General features: G+C 65.3%; 3 protein-coding genes across 3 annotated transcripts; 1 reads left to right on the top strand and 2 right to left on the bottom strand.

The window, feature by feature from the left end:
• Window positions 1–903: 903 nt before the first annotated feature.
• On the top strand, window positions 904–2,901 carry EMIHUDRAFT_458101 (hypothetical protein; the record flags this gene model as incomplete). Its single annotated transcript, XM_005775036.1, has 6 exons — window positions 904–942; window positions 1,220–1,772; window positions 1,820–2,067; window positions 2,207–2,265; window positions 2,342–2,423; window positions 2,510–2,901. 6 exons carry the CDS (start codon window positions 904–906, stop codon window positions 2,645–2,647), a joined length of 1,119 nt encoding a protein of 372 aa, XP_005775093.1. The 3' UTR covers window positions 2,648–2,901.
• A 6,520-nt stretch (window positions 2,902–9,421) lies between these two features.
• On the bottom strand, window positions 9,422–10,033 carry EMIHUDRAFT_44472 (hypothetical protein; the record flags this gene model as incomplete). The annotated part of the gene is made up of 1 exon (XM_005775035.1): window positions 9,422–10,033. A coding segment is annotated over one exon (612 nt), but the record flags the coding sequence as incomplete, so codon positions are not given.
• A 9,860-nt stretch (window positions 10,034–19,893) lies between these two features.
• On the bottom strand, window positions 19,894–21,875 carry EMIHUDRAFT_116600 (hypothetical protein; the record flags this gene model as incomplete). Its single annotated transcript, XM_005775034.1, has 4 exons — window positions 19,894–20,418; window positions 20,513–21,472; window positions 21,515–21,699; window positions 21,743–21,875. The coding sequence occupies 4 exons, from the start codon at window positions 21,873–21,875 to the stop codon at window positions 19,894–19,896; spliced, it is 1,803 nt and encodes a 600-aa protein (XP_005775091.1).
• Between the last annotated feature and the right edge of the window lie 44 nt (window positions 21,876–21,919).

Below are 21,919 nucleotides of genomic sequence, written 5' to 3'. Positions count from 1 at the left end.
TGGAGCAGGCTGAGAGAGTACTTCCAGGGATCCGCTTGAAAAAAAATTGGGAGCTTCGGAGTGGTCTGTGGTGCGGTGTGTGGCAGTGTGCCCGGGGGGGAGGGGGCTGGGGCGCACTGTGGGTATCCGCGACGCGGCCGAACAAAAAGAATTTGTCACGCCCCAAGATTCTTTTGCTGCGGACAGAGCGGTACTCCTTCAGACCGACCCACGCTTTGTCGGTTACCTCGCCGGGCACGCGGGAGCCGGCAGCAGCAAGAGAGAGAGAGTTTTCAGCAGCAATGTGCGGGGTTCGACGACGACGAATACGACAACGCGGATGGCGCCGACCGACGATGGCGTATGTTTGTGGCGTCGGAAATTCCATGGACCGAGAGGTCCGGAGGAAGCCGAACGTGCTCGAACGTGCTTGAGCAAAATAAAAAAATCGCGTCACGGACGGCGCCTCTGCCACCCTCGAGTGGCTGAGGAAGCTCTTCACTGGGTGGAAAGAGGCTCGGCCGGCCTTGAGGGAGTCGCAGAGGAGGGATAACGCAGGCAACGCAGGGACGGGCCAACAGCCAGTGGGACGAACGAGGGCCGCGACGGCGGCTCAAGCGGGAGGGAGCGGAGACGGTGGGCAGAGAGCGAAGTGGGTGAGACTGATGATGCTCCTTCGACTTAGGGAGCGGTTCAGATGCTGGGCGGGCTTCAGGCTGGTGCTCACGCGAAAAGGAATCGACGCGATGTACAAAGCATACAAGAAGGGGAGAAGGAAGAGGAGAGACGCCGGTGAGGACGAAGCAGAAACTAGCGCAGACGAGAGCAGGGCAGACCCGGGGACTGGGGAGCCGGAGCAGACGGCATCGGCCGCCGAGGGAACGTTGGGAAGAGGCACGAGGAGGGCGGCGACCTCGACCGACTATGGAGGACCCGTCGCCAGACGGCGCAGGGCAGAAGACGGTGAGGCGGAGCAGACGCGCAGGGCGAGACGAGGGAGGGAGTAGGACTTTGCGGAGATCAGCAGGAGGATGTACGAAGAGATTAGGAGCAGCAGGGACCCGAGGGACCATGTGGAAGACGGCTAGTGCTAGTCCCCCATCTCGGGAGGACGACCCCGGCTAGTCGCCGACCACACCCACAAAGAACCCTGCACAAAGATCGCAAGGGCGGGGACCTGTTCCTTTTTACCCATCTCACAGTAGATATGTTGGTTTTTATTTATTTATCTGGTATCTAGATATCCTGCAATCGCGACGAAATCACTCTTTTAGCACCGCAATTCATGCCGATCGTCGCTTTCGATGCCACGCCCCGAGAGCCGATGCCTGGTCGGCGTGATCTCCTCCGCGGCACCCTCTCCGAGTTTGTCGCTATGACGCTATTCGTCTTCTTTGGCTGCGGGGCCGCTGCTTCGAACGCGCATTTTAGCGACGGCGACTGGGACCCGGCATCGGTCACCGTCATCGCGCTCCAGTTCGGGCTCGCCATCACCGTGCTGGTGTACGCGACTGCCCACACCTCTGGCGGTCACGTCAACGCGGCGGTCACTCTCGGGCTGACGGTCTCCGGCAAGTGCCACCCCATCCGCGGCGCGGCCTACTTCATCGCGCAAATGCTCGGCTCCATCGCCGGCGCAGCGATACTCAAAGGCGCGACGCACGGCGACGCGGGAGGAGAGGACCTCGACCGGTCGGGCAGCCTCGGCTCGAACGGGCTGCAGAACGCGTCGGTCAACCACCACAACGCGGTCGCCTTTGAGTTTGTGGGCACTCTCGTCCCTCATGCACGCGGTCCTGAGACAGTTGGTGAATTAGCCATGCCGGCATTGTTTCACTAGGCACCTTTCTCCTCATGTACACCGTCCTCGAGACGGCGGTCAACGGGCAGTCGCTCTGCACCGACGGCGAGCCATCTCCCCCCAGCCCTGTGCCCCAACGGCATCCACAGAGGAGTCAGGAGACGAAGGCTGCACGACTAGGCGAGTCCTCCATCCTCGGGAACAAGCTCTCCATCGCGCCGCTGCCCATTGGCACACCGAGCAGCGGCCGGCCTCTCTCACACAAGGCTTCTCCAGTCCACTTTCACGTGTCTCGCTCCCGCGGCTCTCTCAATAGGCCTCGCCGTCTTCATTGCACACGTGGTGCGCGCGCCAGTAGCAGCAAGGAAGCAGGAATGGTAGGCCAAGAGATCGGACCCTAACCACGCGCGCCCCCGCCGACTATAGGTCTGCATCCCGGTGACGGGCTGCTCGATCAATCCGACGCGCTCCTTCGGGCGCGGGCCGTGTCACCCCCCCCCCCCCCCTAACCGGTGTACACATGAACAGCGCGTCCCTCTTCACACGGCGCGCCGTGGACAGGCCTGCCGTCGTCTCTAACACGTGGGACGACCACTGGGTCTGGTGGGTCGGACCATGCGCCGGCTCGCTCGGCGCCACGATGGTGCGCCAGACACCTCTTTCTGACTCCGCGCCGCCGAGCGAACGAGCAGTGAATATTAACAGCGGACGCTCATGATCCATCAACAGGTCTGGCTGGTGATGATGAGCCTCGAGGAGCCCGAGGTCGTCACGCGGCGCAAGACGCTCGCGGCCTCGCCGTCGGCGGGAAGCATCGACGGCCGTTACACCGAGAAGGCGCCGCCCGGCACCCTGCCGGCAAACTAGGGGGGCAGGAACGGCCTAGCTGGTCGCGAAGGACACTAGACGGCGAGGGGTCGCGGTGGCGTCCATCGCCAGGCTCCCTAGCATGCTCAACCGACGACCCTCGTACCTCGGGATCGACGGCCGATCGTCATGCGAGGGGTGGTTGCCCGCACGCAGCCTTGCCCGCAGCTAGACACGCGAGCGAGTGTCGAGAGCTGTGGAGTGTGGGGAGCCACGGGGATGGGGAGTTGACTTGAAAAGATATGTACCACCGAGCACCGTGCATGTCAACGCAAGTGTTTTTCTTTTGACATGTCTCATGGAGGGCGGCGGAAGGAAGAGCGAGGGCGGCGGCGGCCGGCGCGCGGCGGCGGCGCGCGGCGGAGCCCGGAGCCGGGGAGGCGGCGGCGGAGAGGCAAGTCCTTGCACACGGGAGCTGTCCTGCAAAATCAAAAAAAGAGCAAGGGCAACGCAAGCCGGTGTTGTCACGGAGCTGGATGATTTTCTGTTCGTCCGCTTTTGCGCCCACAGCGCCCTCTTCTTGCTCTCACACCCGTTGCTTGCGCGGGCAGGCGCTTGGGAGTGGCAAAAGCGCTGGCTGGTTAAGGACGCCCTGCTCCAAGACGACCGCGAGACCGTGAGCGTGTACGCTTTCGCACCGACCAAGATCGCGAACATAGCTTTCGAGCGCTGGTTTGACCTGAATATCCCGCTGAGCTTCAGCTTCATCATGAAGACCCCGTCGCGCAGGTTAGTGCCACCGACGCCCTGGCAGCCCCGCCGCTACCATCGCCGCCGGCCCACCTGGCCACCGCCGCCGTAGATGGTGTTTCCGTGGACGCGCCGGCCTGGCAGCCTGATCGATGAGAAGACCGACTACCTGCGGTGGTTCACCTTCCCCTTCCTTGACGCGATGCTCAATATGATGCCGGTCCTGCCAAGGTGCTGCGCGACGAAGGGCGACTTCGGGATGGACCTGCACGGCGGCGCGGTCTTCTCCGCCGCCATCGCCGAGTTCCTGCTCCATCGGGGCGGGGACCGAAGGTGTGGGCGGAGAATGCGCCCTTTGCGATGTTTGCAGAGTGTTATGGCGGCAACAATGAGCACCATGTCAACTGGCTCCGCCTCCAGACCTCGTACTACTTGGGCGCAGAAGACGGCTCTTCGACGATCCGGCTCCACGAGCCTCAGCAGCAGACCAATCTGCTGAAGAGCGGCCACCCGGGGAAGCTGAGCGACTTTTCGTACACGGTCCTGCGCGCCCAGAGCACAAGCGGCCGCCTTGTGCTCTTCAAGACCCAGACGAGCATCGCCTTCTTTTGCATCGCTCCGTCCGGCGCGCCTTTGAATTCCAATCCTACCGTGCTCTCACTCGCCTACACCCTCCCCACCCCGTCTTTCCCCCCTCGCCACGTCTCCTTCGGCCGGCCGCCCTCCTGCACTCACATGCGCACCGAGCCTGAGCCCTTCCCTGCCCTACCCCATCGGCAGCCCTCTTCCTCCTCGGGCTCGTCTCTCTGCTGGGGGCCGCGCTGATGTCACTCGTGCTAAGTAGTCCCCTTTGTGATCGGCGAAACCGCCTTTGATCACCTCCGCGCCTGGGCCAACGGATTCAAGACGGATCCTGCGCTCGCTCGCGCTCGCCAAGAACCGCTCAGGCGGTGAACCCCCAACCAAAGCATCGCAATCGTCGCGGCCCGCGACGAGCGAGGCCTCGGCGCGGCGCTTTGCGGAGGCGCGGCGGAAGAAGGCCCCACGGGAAAAGCCGCCCGTGGACCTCGTCTGAGCACCGCACGGAACTCACTCGCCCTACCGTACTCCTGCACATGGGCACATGACCGGTGGCAGGAAAGGAACTACATACACATAGAGTTAGAGAGATCACGCCGCGCGTAGGGCCTTTACGCTTTAGGCGATGGCTAGCACCACACACACTCCCCGTGTGGTGGTGGCGTGCCGTCCTCCCATCCCTCCATTGGGTTGTCTGTTTTCTTTCTTTCTTTGAGACTAGACAGGCTACGATTCACGAGATCCTCTCCTTTTTCTTGGCTAGGGATCCTTTCCCGGGAGTGAACCAGCGCGAGTGACTAGCCGAGAGGAGAAGAAACGCGCCCACAGCGCGAGAGGCGGTTTCACAGTCGAAGGGTCGGAACCCCCGAACAAGCTACCACGCGCCTTCTCAGTGAGGCTTCACCGTCAGGCTCCAAGCCACCAGACAACGAGAAAAAAACCAATCTTCTTTCTTTCGATTAGTAGAATAACAGGATGTGAGGATAACTGGATCGCCCGCACTCCATCCTGCCCGATGTGCCGCGAGCCGCTCGTGCTCGACGTGGACACGCCGTCGGGGCAGCTCTCCGCAGTGCCGCTGCAGTCGGCCGCGGCGGCGAGCAGCTCCAGGCCGCCGGCTGAGCTCGACGGCGCGGCCAACATCGAGGCTGGCGGGTCGCGGAAGCGCCAGCGGGTTTGAAGCCAGGAGACAAGGAGCGCGAGGCCAGCCCATGCGGACTCGCCACTGCTGCGGAGACGGCGAGTAGCTCGACCTCCTTGAGATGTGTGAGAGGGTCGAGTGTTGGCCTCCTGGTTAGCCCGGTTCTAGCGTGTGGGCCATCGGCCATCGCACAATTATCATAGCCGACCCCAGACGGAGAGGCGCTCCCTCTGCCAGCCCCGACAGCATACGTACCGATACATTCGTCCGCCGGCCGCGCGAGTGATACAAATACACGAGTTATGGGCTGTTTCTCCCAGGAAGCTAAAGGTTGTACGTGTACACATATCACATATAAAACAGCGCTGCGGCTGAGCCCTGGTCTGACAGCCTGACAGCAAACCCCGGACAGCGCCTGACAGTGCCCGACAGCCTGACAGCGCTGACAGCACTTTCTCCGACAGTCTGACAGCACGTCTCTGACAGCCTGACAGCAGAGCCTGACATCAGAGGCGTCCCGTCGCTGTCAGGCCCTAACGTGACAGCCTGACAGCTGCCCGACAGCCCGACAGCACACAGCGGCCTGACAGCAGCGCTGACAGCCCGACAGCCCGACCAGCCCGACAGCAGCACAGACCGTCTCAGGCCGTGCAGCCTCTTTCTTGTGTCCCATGAGGGTATAGCAAAACTATTACATGCAAAGACATGTGTATGTGGTCCGCGCCTTCGATTCTGTGGAGTCCGCGCCAACCTCTGTGCACAGACCGGCTTCTTCAAGCAGCCGTGCTTGCACTTTCCTCTGGCTGACACCTATGTCCAGGGTGGCGCGTTGCTGGAGGAGCCGGGAGAGAAGAAGGATGATCCAAACGGCACACCCGATGCTGAGCCGGCCGAGCTGACCGCCATGGGCGCACAGGATGCTGCAGATGCCGAGGCCGTGCTGAACCAGCTGATGCGGACGGGGGCCAACGTGGCGCCTCCAACCGGCGGCGAGGAGGGCAGCAGCGCAGAGTTTTTTGAGGAGATCCGTAAGCTGCTGGCAGATTTCAACGTCTCCATCCAGGAGGAGTCAAAGGATCGCAAGCTCCGCTTCCACGTCAAGCGGCTCATCAAGTCCCATCAGCAGCGAGGCGAGGATGTGGATGAGGAGCTCGACTTCTACATGGATGATGATGACGGTGACCACGCCCTTGCCGCCTGTCACACACACACATAAGACGTGCATTCTCATCTCTCCCTCTTCTCTTTCTCTCCGCAGTTGCGGTGCTCTTCACCATGGAGGATTGCTCCAAGGTCTTTGCCATTGGCAACATCGAGCAGGTGGCCGTCGCCGACGGCACGGTAGACGCGCGCCGCGCCACTGGCAGCTCGAGCGCAGAGTACCTGCGCCAGCTCTCGATGAGTCAGCGCAGCAACGGGGTCTTCATCAACGACCCCAAGGGCCTCTTTATCCTCCGGTGGTACCGTGAGGTGGAGGGTGACGGGACCCCCCCAGACGGCCCGCGCTACCAGAACAGAGCGTGCAAGTACTACAAGCTGACGAGCGACAACGATGGGGAGGCCTTCCGCTGGACCAGCAACTACCAGATCATCAGCAAGGTGTACCTGAAGAAGCACTCCCCCCTGCCTCTCTGCTATTCTCTCAGTGCGGCAGACAAGAAGATGGTGACGTCCACCATGAAGAAGATGGTGGGACCGGAGGCAGAGTAGAGACTAGAGTATGTGCAGCAGAGTCCTGCTGGTCTCCTCTTGATAATGTCATAAGTGTGGCTGGTGTGTGTCAGAGCCTGACAGCACCCCGACAGCACCACCTGACAGCACCTGACAGCAACAGCCCAACGTCTGACAGCAGCAGCAGCCTGACAGCTCTGACAGACTAGTTGCAAATACGGGTGGTGTCACAATGACCACTTTTGATGTTTTTTTGTCCGTGTTGCTCCCAGCGCCCTCGCCCGCGCTCCCTGAGGCCATGGCTGGTGATACTAGTATGGGGGGCTACCTGGATACCGCGAGAGCGACCCAACTCGTCGACATCGTCCGATGATGGTGCCTCAAAGTCAGCCTCCGGAGGCTATCGTCGCGTCGAGCCGGCGGTGGCCGTGACATGTGGTTCCACCACCCCTCGCAGGCTTTGCCTCTGACCGCCACCGTTCCCAGGCTGCCTAATGGGATGGAAAGGAAGGCTGGGCGAGCGTATAGAAGCGTGCTCAACCTTGTCGTGGCAACCTGCACGGCAGCGCTGGCAGGCGCGATGAGCGTCGTGCCACCTGACCCGAGACGGGTCGCAGGCGTCGTACCGAGCGCGTCGAGACCGTGTCCTGATGCGCTCTGCACGGGTGAGTCACGTCGGCGTCAAAGGAGCGACGTGTGACCTGTCAGAGCTTGATCTCCGATCTCAGCGGCGTCGAGTCGCCTTCGGCGGCGACAGCTAGGATGCATCTCCTCCGTCGTTTTTCGCGCTACGGCCCTGAGAAGCTGGCGCCGCACGCAGGCGGACCTTGTGTATGCGGCGAACGCTTAAAAAGTGGGTGCTCTACGTCACTTTTTTTGAGTAGATAGTGCCGAGCTGGCCGTGACAGCGATTTTGGTAGTTTTGGGCGGGTTTTGCACCACAGACTTTTTGCAACTATCTAGATAGTCGACAGCTCCGACAGCGTCTGACAGCAACACCCGACAGCTCCGACAGCACCCGACAGCTACAGATCCCCTCTGATGTCAGACACGCACCCGACAGCACCCGACAGCACTGACAGCACCCGACAGCTGGTCTGACAGAGGCACCTGACAGTGCCTGACAGCTGCCCGACAGCCCGACAGATCACCTGACAGCACCTGACAGCCTGACAGCCAGGGCTCAGCGCTGCGGCCGAGAGTGATGCGCCGGCTTCTCGTTGCCATAGGGTCGTGTCCCAGTCAACGGACAACGCTCTCACCCCCCCGCCCCCGCGCCCGCCAGGGGCACGAGAGGGCCAATCCCATTGGGCCCGCGGCCTTTCCTTTCGATAAAAGCCCCACATCGTTGTATGTGTGTGCACTTATATAGTACTTCACCTCACAGCAGTGCAGCCCACTCCTCCTCGAACGCTGCAAGCTGCAGTGCCGCCTCGATGCTCAGGCCGGCCGCGGCGCACGCCTCGGCGTCCGCCACAGCGTCGCCGCTCGCGGCGTCCGCCGCCGCGAGCGCCCGCGCGCGGTCGGCCGCCCGGAACAAGCGGCGCACCGGGACGCCGTCGCGCCGCGCCGCCTCCTCCGCCGCCGCCGCTGCGGCGGCGGCCAGCTCGATCGCGTCGCCGCAGAGCGGGTTCGAAGGCGAGGCGCGCAGCGCGTCGGCCGATTCCTCGCCGCGCAACAGCGGCACCGCGATCGACGCGTCGAAGATGCCTGCCAACGCCGCAGCGCCGCCGCCGACGCATGTGGCCAGCACGACCAGCGTCGGCGCGCCCGGCTCATCGCCGTCGCCGTCGGGAGCGGCAACCGCGCCTCCCACTGCGGGCGCGTAGGGCGCGCGCGCAGTCGCGTGGCCGACCGCCTAGAACGGAGTGTGTGCGAGGCGCATCACACGAAAACGGCGCACAGACCAGCACAGACCAACTCGCGTGGCTGGCCGCCTCGAGCGGCTCGCGCAGCAGCGAGCGCAGCGTGGCGGCGGCGAGCGGCGAGGCGGCGAGGAGCGCGTCGGCGTCGTCCACGACGAGGACAGCTCTCCGCTGCGCGCGCGCCTACAGGAAGGTTCAGAGAAGGTTCGGAGGGAAGGTTCTCAGGGAAGGGTCCGCGGGAAGGACAGCTCTCCGCTGCGCGCGCGCCTCCCGAAAAGCGTCGCCCAGCGCCGCGCTCAGCGCGCCGCCACCCCCCTCGTCGCCGCCACACCGCTCGACCAACTCGGCAAACGAGACGAACGATGCGGCCTCGGCCTCCCCCGCAGCGACCGCCTCGGCAGCGGCCCACGCCGCGAGCGCCGACGTGCCTGCGCCACGGGCCTCGCCCACCAGCAGTGCGGATCGGACGGCGGCGCCGGCCGTCGGGACGCAGAGGCGGCGCAGCGCCCTCCTCGCGGGCGCGTGCGCGCGGCAGCCGACGCCGTGCCTCGCGTACCGCATCGCCAGCGCCTCGGACCGCTTCCCGAGGGCGGGCCGGACCTCGCGCAGCGCACGCTCCAGGTCGCGCAAGTCCACCGTCGCGGGCGGCGCGGCGGCGTCGCTGGCCGCGTCCGCTGCGGCGCGGTCGAGGGCGAATGAGGCGGCGGAGCGGACGAGCCCCGCCAGCTCGGCGCCCGAAAAGTGCTCCGTCTTTGCGGAGAGAGAGGCGGCCGCGTCGCCGTCGGGCGGCGCGTCGATGGCGGCGGCGGCGGCGGCGGAGAGAGCGCCGTTCTGGCGCATCGCGCGCGTGTGGATGCGGAGGATGTCCCTCCTCCCTTCGGCGTCGGGCAGCTCCACCTTCAGCTGCACCTCGAGCCGGCCGGGCCGGAGGAGGGCCTCGTCGAGCAGCTCGGGCCTGTTTGTGAGGCCGACGACGAGGACGTTTCCCGCCTCGACGACGCCGTCCATCTTGGAGAGGAGCTGGTTCACCACAGAGTCGCGCACCCCGGACGCATCTCCACTCGCGGAGCCTCGCTTCTTGGCGATCGCGTCCATCTCATCGAGGATGATGACGTGCAACGCCGAAGCGTCGCCGGCCGCGTCCCACTCCGCCTCGGCCGGCGCGAAGAGCTCGCGGACCTTGGCCTCCGCCTCGCCCACAAACTTGTCGAGGATCTCGGGGCCGTTGACCACCTGCGGCTCGCGCGCGCCCAGCGACCGCGCCAGCTCGCGCGCAAGCAGTGTCTTGCCGCAGCCGGGAGGACCCGAGAGGAGGATGCCGCGCACGTGCGAGATGCCCAGCCGGCGCGCGGCAGCCGGGTCAGCGCGGGAAGCGAGCACCCGCCGCACGATCGCGTCGAGCTGCGCCTCGAGGCCGCCGACCGAGCCGGAGAGCGCGTCGCCGAGCGAGCCTGCGCCACTCGCCGCTGACACGGGCGGCGGCGGCGGCGGCGGCGGCGGCGCCTCGCGGTCGACAAAGATGGAGCGCGAGGCGGGCGAGAGGGGCGGCGGGTCGGATGGCAGCGCCTCGTCGCTTTCCGAGTGGAAGGGGTGTCGGAGGATCACCTGCGGACAGACAAGTCTTGGACGTGTCTCTGACGTGTCACCGGCGCATGTGCTGGACGTGTCCATCGCAGCGGAGGAGGAGGGCCTCGAGCAGGGCCGACGAGCCTCCCGCCGCCGCGTACTCCTGGACCGGCCCTCCGATCTGCAGCAGCGCGCCGCTCGTGGCCGCCGCGAGCTTGCGCGGCGAGCCGACCAACTCTCCAGACGGCCGCAGCTTGGACACCGTCGCGGAGCCGACGAGCGGGCGGAGGAGAGAGAGGACGCCGTCCGCGTGCCGCACCCGCACCGCACTGCCCTCGGCGCTGCCACCACTGAACAGGTGGAGCAGCAGGTCCCAGTCGTCGCCGCCAGCCACGCGCAGCGTCGCGGCCGCGCACTCGCCGCCCGCCTCCTCCCACAGCCGCGCCCACGCTCCGCCCTCCGATGTGGCCGCGCCCACCCGGTCCGCCGCCTGGCGCACCGCCGCGAGCAGCTCCTTGTCGCACCATGTGCCCTGCGGACCGGTGTGCGACGAGTGTTTCTTCTACGGGCTTGCAGTGGGGCACGGCGAGTGTGAGGCCAACGCGCCCACTCTGGCCGGCCCGAGCCGCTCGACTCACCGCCCTCACCCGTGGACTCGACCACCGCGCGCGTCGCCGCCGCGCACAGCGCATCAAGTACCGGAGGGCCGGCGCCGGAGGCGTCGGCCGCGTTTGGTGGGACTGAGGGCACGTTCGGCGAACTGTCTGAGGTGAACGGCGTCGGCGCCGCCGCGATTGGCAGTCCCGCGCGCGGGCCCAGTCCAGCAGCGTGGCGGAGGGACGGCGCCGTCCAGGCGGCGGCGAACAGCGGGCCGGCGGCGGCGAGGAGGAAGCGCGGTGCAGCCATCGGCGAAATGAAGATGCACTCGCGTAACCCAGCGTGTGTGTGTGTGTGTGTGTGTGCTCAACCCAGCTGGGTTCCGGCTCCTACCCGGATAGGGGGTCTGTCGGCACTGGCTGGCCCCTCCCAGATAGGTAGGTAGGTTGGTCTTGTTTGGCCCAAAAGGGCCCTGCAATAGGTAGGTACCCGCTATTTTCATCTTTGTTCGCTTCGCTGCGCGGCCTGGGGATAGGTAGGTAGGTAGGGCGTTGGCGCGAGCCAGTTCACAGACCCCCCCTATCCGGGTAGGAGCCGGAACCCTGGGGTCTGTTGCTTGTTTTTATTTTTAAGTATTCGGATGAACCATACAGATGTCGTTTTTTTCCCTCTCTCTCTAGGTCCACGCTCCGCGCGTCCGCCGCCTACTTCCAGATGCAAGTAGGTCGGCATGCACGAGCTGCAGCTGCTTTGCTTAGCAATGACGGCGACTGCGAGCCGCAACGCAACTGCGCGGTCCAGTGCTGATAAGCTCTGGCACGCCTCTCGTGTGCGTGCCGGCGGCGTTGGTTGCGGTCACGGCATTGCGCTCGTTCACGTGGGCAAGGCGGGCGGCTCGTCCGTGTCAAAGAACCTGCGTCGCAGCTGCCACGCGTGGTGGGCCGAGCGCTACAACAACGGCGTGTGCCCGGCCGCGGCGAGGGAGATGGCAAACGAGAGCGAAATCTCGAAGCGCGTGCTCGCATACTGGCACGTGCACCCCGTGCCCGTCGAGCGATACGCCGAGTTCATCGTGATGGTGCGCAACCCCATCGAGCGCATCATCTCCATATTCCTCGCAACCCGACCACCTGCGTCCATCCTCAAACAGAGCCGCAGTCAGGCCTCCACCCTCAACCGAAGCGGGCTCTCTGAGCTGCTCGGCAGCCGTAAGCCAAAAGGTCCGCCAAGGAATGCGCTCTTGGCATTCCAGCGAGCATTCTACAGCTGCTTTCAGACCACCAACGGGTTTGCCGAGGGCTCGACATTCAACCCAGCCATGAGTACGCACCCTAATCCGAATTGTGCGGAGCTCGGCTGGCGAACGCTTCGCGGGGAGATCCAACTGGGGCATACGCACTTTTATTTCAACTTCGGCTTTTATGCGCGGCCAATCCTTGCTTTCCCGACAGTAGGAATCGGCAACTGCACGGCCAAGAAGATCTACGTGATACGGACCGAGGCAATCTGGCAAGATTGGCAGCAGATAAACGCCATGCTCGGAGGTGGGTGCGCTCCGGTGCCCAGTACGCACGAGAGAGACGGCCAACAGTCTTTTAGTCATGAGTACAACAGGACCGTGAGCGAGCGTGGTCTCGTAAACCTGTGCGCCGGTCTCGCAGCAGAAAGAGAGGTGTACACAGAGCTCATCCAGCAAGCGGCCAATCTGGGCCCATGGGAAAAGCAGCTAGAATTGATTGCGTTGGCAGCAATGTGCCGTGGCACGACTAGCTACTTAATCGAAAATCTATATTAGCCCGCTCCGGCTCCTCCAGCGCGCGAGCCCACGGCCGCTCGCGTACCATCTTCGCCACCGCAGCCATGCTGTGGCACGGTCCAAACCCAAGCCGCTCGAGGGCCATGCTGAGCGAGGTCGTGCCTGTGCGGCGGCGCAGCCCGCGCCAATGACCTGGAGCTCCTACCCCGGGTGCAGCCTTTCGGTTCGTGAAGGGTCGGTGCGAGTCGTGCTTTCCTCGATCCCCCGCCCTCCCCCGCCATCTCCGCCGCTTTGGCTCTCCAGCCTTACCACCATCGGGAGGCGGCGAGGCGAAATCAGACTCGGTCGAGAGACCCCAGATTGGCATCCATGCCTCTCTGGACAGGGTGGCCCGCCACAAGGACCCCAGGAATTGCGACTCGCCGCTTTCCTCCCGCTGTGATTCTGTGTGAGCTCTGTGTCTTGCCAACAACAAACCTAAAAAACCCAGACTTGCTGTTCCCTACAGCTATCTGCTCCAAATCCACAGAGGTGATGCCCGGGGTGATGCCCGTCACCATGTCCGGGACCTATGAAATGACGTCGCACGAGGGCCGCTGCGGACTGCTCAGGCAGGCGAGCTTCGCGCCGTGCGTGCACGGGCGCAGCTTCGGCTGTGACGCTGCGAGCGGCAGCATGTGGACCGCAAAGTGCCGAGGCACGTTCCGCTGTGCAGGGCGCACGGTGTTGTGCGGCTTCCCGCCAGGCGATCCAACCTACAATTGCTCGTGCAGGGATCGTGGCGTGCAGCCGGCGACGCGGCACAGCCGAAACCGCAGTCGTGCTGCATTGCATTCGGCGCACGACGCTCGCGTGACGTCGCACGAGGGCCGCTGCGAACTCGCCAGGCAGGATAGCGTCGCGCCGTGCGTGCACGGTCGGTCCTTTGGCTGTACGGCGCGCAGCATGTGGACCGCAGCGTGCCGAGGCACGTTCAGGTGCGGGCCGAGCACGGTGGAGTGTGGATTCCCGCCAGGCGGGGCAAGCTACAACTGCTCGTGCACCCCGACATCGAGCAATCGGCTGATCGCGAAGGTGGCGTCCCGGTGCGCTTCGCGCGGTAGCGCGGCACCCGATGACTCGCTTGTGAGCTTGGGCGGTCGGTGGCTGATCTTCTCCACCCTCTTGGTCTGCCCCATCGAGAAGAACATGGCGACGTCTTGGCTCAAGCTCCTCCACGCCCAGCACGGCTGGCTGAAAGCGTCTGAGAGTCGCGGGCAGGGCGTATGGGCGATCGCAGCCTTCTCGTACCAAAGCCGGTTGCTTCCGATGTGGTCGGCGCTCGCGGACGACCAGCGTCGCGCCCTGATTGGCTGTCCGTTTGTGGAGTGGATCGTGACGATCCGCGATCCGAGGGAAAGGCTCCTGTCGGCCTATATCGACAAGTGCCTCCACTACAAAAACGAGGTGGAGACCGGCCGTCACTGCGTGGCGCACCCCTTGCATCACCCCAAGCGAACGCCGCTGAAGGTGCCTTATCTCGAGCCGGGGCAGCCTTGGGGCACCGCCCCGCAGCAACGATACGGAAACATCAGCTTTGCCCACTTTGTCCGCGCGCTCACCCGGCGTCACGTCGCGCGTCCGTCGTGCGACTACCACTTCTGCGAGCAGTCGTCGTTTTGCGGGCTCAGCGATGCGGCGTTCCGGTCGACGGTGAGGATCATTCGGTTGGAGCCTGGCTTCATGCCTGGCTTCGACGCGCGACTGCGCGATGATCTGCTTCGCCACGGATTCGACCCCGCGCATGTGGCAGCCTTTTCGGAGGGCGACGCGCAGCATAGGACGGATGCCGCGGGTTGGCTCGACTCGTACTACACCGCCGAGCTCTCCGCAAGAGTGTACAAGCTCTACCGGAACGACTACGTAACCTTCGGCCTCCCTGCGCCTCGTGGGGTGCGGTCCGCTCCCTAGCTGGTCGAGACAGCAGGTTTGGATCAGCAGATTTGAGTAGCTCGCGATTGCGATTAGTATCTACAACAAGTTGGATGTTCGCTAGTCGCAACTACGCGCGCTCCGCGCACATTTTGGTGAAATGAGAAACGTTGAGAAACTAAGCGTGGCTAAGTTCCATTTCACTCTGACACGCTAATCTTGAAAACGTCCAACGGAGCTCTCGGTGTTGCTCCCAGCGCCCTCCCCCGCGCTTCCTGCGGCCCTAGCCGATGGTACTAGCATGGGAGGGTCATCTGGCTACCGCGAGAGCGACCCAACTCGTCGACATCGTCCGATGATGGTGCCTCAAAGTCAGCCTTCGGAGGCTATCGTGGGGTCGAGCCGGCAGTAGCCGTGACATGTGGTTCCACCACCCCTCGTAGGCTTTGCCTCTGACCGCCACCGTTCCCAGGCTGCCTAATGGGATGGAAAGCAAGGCTCGGCGAGCGTATAGAAGCGTGCTCGACCTCGTCGTGGCAACCTGCACGGCAGCGCTGGCAGGCGCGATGAGCGTCGTGCCACCTGACCCGAGACGGGTCGCAGGCGTCGTACCGTGCGCGTCGAGACCGTGTCCTGATGCGCTCTGCACGGGTGAGTCACGTCGGCGTCAAAGGAGCGACGTGCGACCTGTCAGAGCTTGATCTCCGATCTCAGCGGCGTCGAGTCGTCTCCGGCGCGCGACAAAGGTACATCCCCAGGACGCGCAGAGGCAGCTGCGACCCCGCCGAGTGGACGGTTGCACGTGTGGGCGCGAGTACCGCTATACGCGTCTGCACGTGTGGCCGCGTATCTTGGCTAAGATACGCGCCGGCACAGAATGACACGTATCAGCCCCGCGCCGAGCTCGATGCGCGGCAGCGGGTGAGGGCGGCTATTCTCCCCCGAGGCAGGCGAGGATACACAGTCCCTCGTGTCGCGCGTGTAAGTCCCGGTTGCCGTGCGCGCCAGCGCGTGTGGCCGCGTACCTTAGCTAAGATACGCGCGCACGGGCGTGGGTGGGTCAAAACGGGTCACTTTGCGGGGTTTGCCCACGGTGCTGCAAGCAGCGGAGCGCACGATTTTGTAACGATCGCGTTCACACGATGGGCTGCTTCTCCAGCCGCGTCGAGCCCTGGACCGAGAAGAAGTTGGAGTGGTGGCGCGAGCAGGGCGGCGGCGACCTGGAGCCGGTCCTCGCGAGCGGCGCCATCGCCCTCCTCGACGCGCGGTGGATCATCAGCCACGCCGAGGCGGGCGGCGTCCTCAACCACCGCCAGGCGCTGCCCAAAGAGGCCTTCCTCTCCCTCGCCGACCTCGTCAAGGCGACCGAGAGCAGCATAAGCCTTCCCGTCGCCGCGCTCTCCTACCCGTGGCTGACCAAGGACCACCCCGACCCGCTCGGAGCCAACCTCTCCCGCGTTGCAAGGGCGCTCACGGCCCTGCTCACAGGACTTGGTTCCCGGCGGCTCGGCGTCTTTTGGGACTTCGGCTCGCTGCACCAGCACCCCGACCCCGCCAATGGCGTCGTGCGCACCGAGGAGCAGAACGCGCTCTTCCAGCAGGGGCTGGGCTGCCTCGGCACGCTCTACTCCCACCCCAAAACGACCGTGCTGCGGCTGACCTCCTTCCCGGACGGCCACAAGGCGGAGGACCAGGCCGAGGGCACCAACGTGGCCAAGTACTTTGACCGCGGCTGGTGCGCCACCGAGAACGCCTGGGCGAGCCTGACCAAGGCCGGCCGGCTCTCGCTCGACCTCGGCAAGATGCGCGACGGCGTGGAGTACTACTACCACAGCCTCCGAGACGACTGCGTCCAGGACGGCGGCCGGCGCCCTCCGCGGTTGCCGTCTGCGTTTGCGGCGGAGCTGGCGACGAAGAGCTTCACCAACGGCAAGGAGGACTATCCGCTCGTGAAGCGGCTGTACGAGGCCGCCTTCGAGGAGCAGTTTGGCAAGGCGACCGAGCTGATCTACAGCATGCTCGGCTGGGGCGACGCGGAGGCGGCGCAGCTGGCGGAGGTCCTCGCGAGCGGGGCAGCGCCGCGGCTCGAGAAGCTCGATCTCTACAGCAACAAGATTGGCGACGAGGGCTGCAAGGCGCTGGCTGCCGCCCTCGGCAAGGAGGGGGCAGCGCCACGGCTCGAGGTGCTCCGTCTCACCTTCAACAAGATTGGCGACGAGGGCTGCAAGGCGCTGGCCGCCGCCCTCAAGGAGGGGGCCGCCCCGAGCTTGAAGGCGCGAGACGCCACCCTCGCCACTCGCCCCTCCCCCGCCCAATGCTCATCGCGCCTCCCCTCGCGTGCAGTTGCTCTACGTGGGCCACAAGGAGCCTGAGCTGGTGGCCGTGTGCGAGGAGCGCGGCATCTACCTGGTCTGAGCCTCTCCAGCCCCGGCGAGTAGAGGCGAGTAGGAGGCGCGTAGGAGGCGAGTAGGAGGCGCGTAGGAGGCGAGGAGGAGGCGAGGAGGAGGCGAGGAGGGGGGAGAAAAAAAGAATTTTGAAAAAGAAAAACAGCGTGGCCACAGCTGCTCTTTCGCGAGGCTCCCTGCTTAGCAGCCAGTAAGCCACACATGGAAGACGCGCCTCGGGAAGCGTCCACCCCCCCCGAGGAGGCGGCCAACGGCGCGGCGCCCGCGATCCCGCGCCACGCGCCAGCTGCCGACGCTGCCGACGCTGGCGACGCTGGCGACGCTGGCACCGCTGCCGACGCCGCCGACGCGGGCGGCTCGAACGGGCGGGCGGAAGGGATAGGCAAAAAAGAAAACGGCGCGCGCCTGCGGCCATCACGCTCGCGGTCACACAGACGCAGACCGACAGCGTCCTGCAGACAGACAGCGTCCTGCCGCCCTCGCGCCCCGATGTGCGATCCTCGCGTCGAGGCAGCCGCTCTCGCTGCGACGTACTGTGCCTTCGTCCAAAGCCTCCCGCCGCCGTGGCCCGAGAAGCTTACTGCCGAGCTCTCGCAGTACGTGGGCGACGCAAAGGTCGGCAAGATGAAGGACCAGCTCCGGCAGCTGTTTGCCTTCGCGGGCGAGAAGGACATTGGCCGCATGCTACCCAGCATTGGCATGGTCAATCTGCATGGCCTTAAATCCCGGCCCGATCTCAACGGCCAAACCGGCTGGATCATGGGCGGCCGCAATGAGGCGGACCGGTTGCCCGTGCGCGTGCCGACCGGCGACGCGACCTCGGAGGACGTGCGCGTGCGCCTAGTCAATTTGCGACCGGCAGCGCTCAGCGAGAGGAACCAAAAGCTGGCGGACGAGGAGCCCGGCGAGTGCATGCAGGTGTGGACACGCACCGTGAAGGCTCCCTCAGCGGGGATGACGTGCACCGGCTTGCGTGTGATCGACGTCTGCATGGACGAGCGGATGGGCTTCTCTTCACACTTCCAGGCCGTCATGAAGGTCTTCGAGCAAGGCAAGGAGGCCGGGCAGCCTGTGCTGATCACGCACTCCGGCGCCGGCATGGGGTACAAGTACCGCGGCGAGGACCAGATGGAGGCGGCAGGGCCACTGCAGTGCTCCGCTACTCCATCTCGCGCGTGATCGCGAAGCGCAGCACGCATGTGATCAAGTCGCGCGCCGCGATGCCGTTCGTGTTTCCTGCCGAGTCGAGCTCGTGCCGCTCGTGGATCTCGTAGAGCGAGACGACAAGGAGCGCCGCCCGCGCGCGGGCCGCCGCGGGGAAGAGCGAGTGGCTTGCCGGCGACCACGGCGCCGCCGCCCGCCGGATCAGCGCCGCCGCCTCGCCCTCGCCGCCCGCGGCGCGCTGCAGCGGCGTCGGCTCGCCCTCGTGCAAGTTTGAGCCGCTGCGCAGCAGGGAGAGAGCGCGGGCGGCGGTGAGGGTCTCAAGGTGCGCGAGCGGCGTCCAGCCGCGGCTGGCGACCAGCCAGGCGGCGAGGTCGGCGTGGCCACGGCTGTTTGCCATTTCCTCGGGCGTGCCTAAGGGCGGCACGGCGGCGCGGGAGGCGCCGTAGGAGGAGAGGAGCTTGGCAACCTCGAGGTGGCCCTTGTAGCACGCCATGAGCAGCGGCGTGAAGCCGTCGTCCCCGGCTTGGTTCATCGCCGCGCCGGTCTCGAGGAGCAGCCGGGCGCACTCGAGGCGGCCTTGCCAGCACGCGGCGAGGAGCGGCGTGTATCCGTCAGAATCTGATTGGTTCACCGCAGCGCTGGCGGTGATCATCAGCCGAACGCAATCGATCTCGCCAGCCTGGCTCGCAGCGCTCAGCGGCGTGGTGCCGTCCTCATCGGCTTGGTCGATCGCCGCGCCCGCCTCGAGAAGGAGCCTGGCGCACTCGAGGCAGCCTTTCTCGCACGCAATGAACAGCGGTGTGACGCCGTCGTCCCTGGCTTGGTTGATCAAAGCGCCCGACATGGTCAGCAGCTTGGCGATCTCGAGGTGGCCCTGCCGGCACGCGGCGATCAGCGGCGTGACGCCTCTGGTGTTGGCTTGGCCGACCGCCGCGCTGGCCTCGAGGAGCAGCCGGGCGCACTCGAGGTGGCCGTTCTGGCACGCGATGAGCAGCGCAGATGCGCCGCCGCCGGTCGTCGCCCCGACGCTCGCGCCGGCTTCGAGCAGCAGCCGCACCGCCTCGGCTTGCCCGTGCCGAGCGGCCCAGGTGAGCAGCGTGTCTTGCCTCTCGGTCTCGAGCCGCGCGTCGAGAGTGCCGCGCGTCCGCCGCCCGGAGAGGAGGGCGCGCAGCGAGCCCAGGTCGCCCACCGCCAGGTCGGGCAGCAGAGTTGGGCTCGCCGCGCCGCTCATGCCGCCAGTAAGAAGAAAACAACTCCGCTGTGCGAAACCACGCGATTTGGGACGGGTACGGGCGGGCGTACGGGAGCCTGGCATCCTGTGGAGATACGACGCCGAGGAGCGTACCTTCAGAGGCCGGGGAGGAGGAGGAGGAGTGATCTGCGAGAGTGAAACTGTGCGATTTCGGGGCCCGGGGTTGTGCGTTTACGTGAAATGGTCTTCTGATAAATGCAGTATGGAAGATACAAAGAGACGGAGGAGCAACGAGCGCCCTGGCGTGAGCCGAAGACACTCCCTCCGTAGACACTGATCACACACGGGTGGGACAGGGTGGGTCACAACAACGAGGCACGAGAGCGTGCACGACAGAGCGACAACGCAGCGCACTGCCGTCCAGTCGGCGAAGGGACGGCTGCTGCGCAAAGTGATCAGTTCTAATGAATGTACCGGGGCCCAACGGATAGATGAATCCGGGGCACCCTCCGCTCGAATCCCTGGCCGGGGGTTCGAGGTGGCCCCCACCCTGGGGCCTCCCATCAAAGGGACTGCGGCAGAAGACGCCCAATCTTGCACAAGTGCAAGAACCATACGTCTTCTGATAAATGCAGTATGGAAGATACAAAGAGACGGAGGAGCAACGAGCGCCCTGGCGTGAGCCGAAGACACTCCCAACTGCGCTCCGTCACCGGTGTCGCGGTCTCCCCCACTGAGGACGATCTGCGGGGGGGAGTCGCGCCGCCGGCATGTATCTGGCCTCCTCTGGGAGGTCCATCGGTGTCAGCCTCAACCCGAGCTGGCGAGCGAGCGCGTCCAGCCTGGGCCAAAGCGCCCGGCTGACTGCGTCGCTGAACGCGTTAGCGTCTTCGCTGAGGTGGGCGACCGAAGCGCGCGGCGCCAGATCGCCGAAGGCCTCGGTCTGTCGGAGCAGGCGGTGTGCGAAGCGCAGCAGCGGGCTCCTCTCCGACTCTCGCGAGAGGGCGTACGGGGTGGAGATGGCGTCGCTGAGGAAGACGACCCGCGGGAAGCGCTGAAGCAGCCTCCTGAAGACGATGAACCCGAATGCGAACTCGAGCAGCGTAATATGCATCACGGAGGCCGCGCTCGCGTTGAGAGAGAGACGCCAGTAGAACCCATGGCAGAAACCCCCTAGGCCCGCCGCCGCCGCGTCGTTGCGACCCGAGGTAGCGTCCGAGATGGTGACGCACGCCTTGGATCACGCCGAAGATCTCGTGCTTGGTGGCGAGCGCGGTCTCCTGGAAGATCACGTAGCGCTGCAAGATCATCGAATCGCTCAGGAATACCTCCTTGAGAACCTCCAGCGGGCCAGTCGGGGTGGAGAGGTCGATGCTGCCAATCTTGCGGACCGCGTCCTGGAAGGGGGCGCTGTGGATGGCCTCTCGGAGTGAGTTGTCCGGAAGGCCAGCCGGCGCGCGGTCGAACTTGCCCAACGCCGAGTCCTCGGAGTCGCCTGTCGAAGCCATGACTGGCGCCTTCCTCGAGGGCTCGAGCGATTCGTGAAGCTTGCGCAACCCCTCCAGAATCGAAGCGAACGGCTTGCCGTTGGTCAGCGCGTGTTGGTAGGTGGGTAGCCGCGCGTGAAGCTGAGCATCCAGATCAGTCAGGAGCAGGTCCATAGGGCGCCGGTCCGTCGGAAAGTAGAGCGAGACGAGCTGCCGGTAGGCTTCATAAACGACCGACGGGGGCGTTGGCCGAGGCAGCGCACGGAGCAGAGAGTCGAGCGTCGGCGCCTTGGCTGCAATGGCGCGCGAGCATCGCTGCTCGGCTACTCGGTCACGCGCCACGGTGGTCCCGCCCACATACTCGGCGCGAGTCTCAACCTCCGCAGAGTAGTTCTGAAAAGAGTTGATCCTCAGGCAGGCCGGGAAACTCGAGCGGGTAGCCTTCAGCATGCTGAGCACATGCCGAGCGAGCAGGGCGGGATGCCCGTCGCTCGCTCGCGGAGTGATGTGACCAGCGGCGGCGGCGAGCGATGCAGCCCCCACGACGGTGCTCCCCATGGGATCGACGCGCGCTGCCGCCGTGAAGACGGGCCCCAAGCAGCGGGTCATGTCAGACAGGGCTGCGAATGGGACGTCGGCCGTAGGGTCGCAGAGAGCCCCGACTGTCGCGTACTGCAAGAAGTCGACGGCCTTTGCTTCCGCAGATGGCACCGGTCCCAAGGGTACGATCGCCTCAGAGTACCCCAAGTCGCCCCACTGCAGATAGAGCTCGGGCACCGGGATTTGGCGGGAGTGCAGAGCCTGGACACACACCGTACGGAACGCATCCTCATCCACGTGCACCGTGCCGAACACGCCGAGGTCGGACAAGGCACCGAGGATGCGGCGCCAAGCCGCGGCCAATACGGCCAGCCGCAAGACGCTGAGCCTGTCAAAGTAGGTGGCCACAGCGGGCTCGGGCTCACTGAACGGGAGAAGCGCACTGATGGCGACCCACTGCGGAATCTGGACCCACGACGGTTGCATCCCTGGAGGAGGAGGGGGCAGGTTGAGGAAGGCCGGATTGCCCACCACAGACCACGGAATGAAGCGCAGGGTAGAGCCCACCAAAAGCTGTTGAGTCGACGGGTATCACCAGTGGCTTTGCGGGATCGGGGTGCTGCTCGGCCGGAATGCTGAGCTCGGCGGCAGCGAGGGCTGGCATCGCAGCGCCGGTCGTCTCGTCGAGGACTACCTCTCGACTCTACT

This window comes from Emiliania huxleyi (assembly GCF_000372725.1).
Source record: "Emiliania huxleyi CCMP1516 unplaced genomic scaffold EMIHUscaffold_300, whole genome shotgun sequence".
Taxonomy (NCBI): domain Eukaryota; phylum Haptophyta; order Isochrysidales; family Noelaerhabdaceae; genus Emiliania; species Emiliania huxleyi.
Note: the sequence above shows the minus strand (reverse complement) of the source record. Positions and strands in the feature narration are given on the sequence as shown.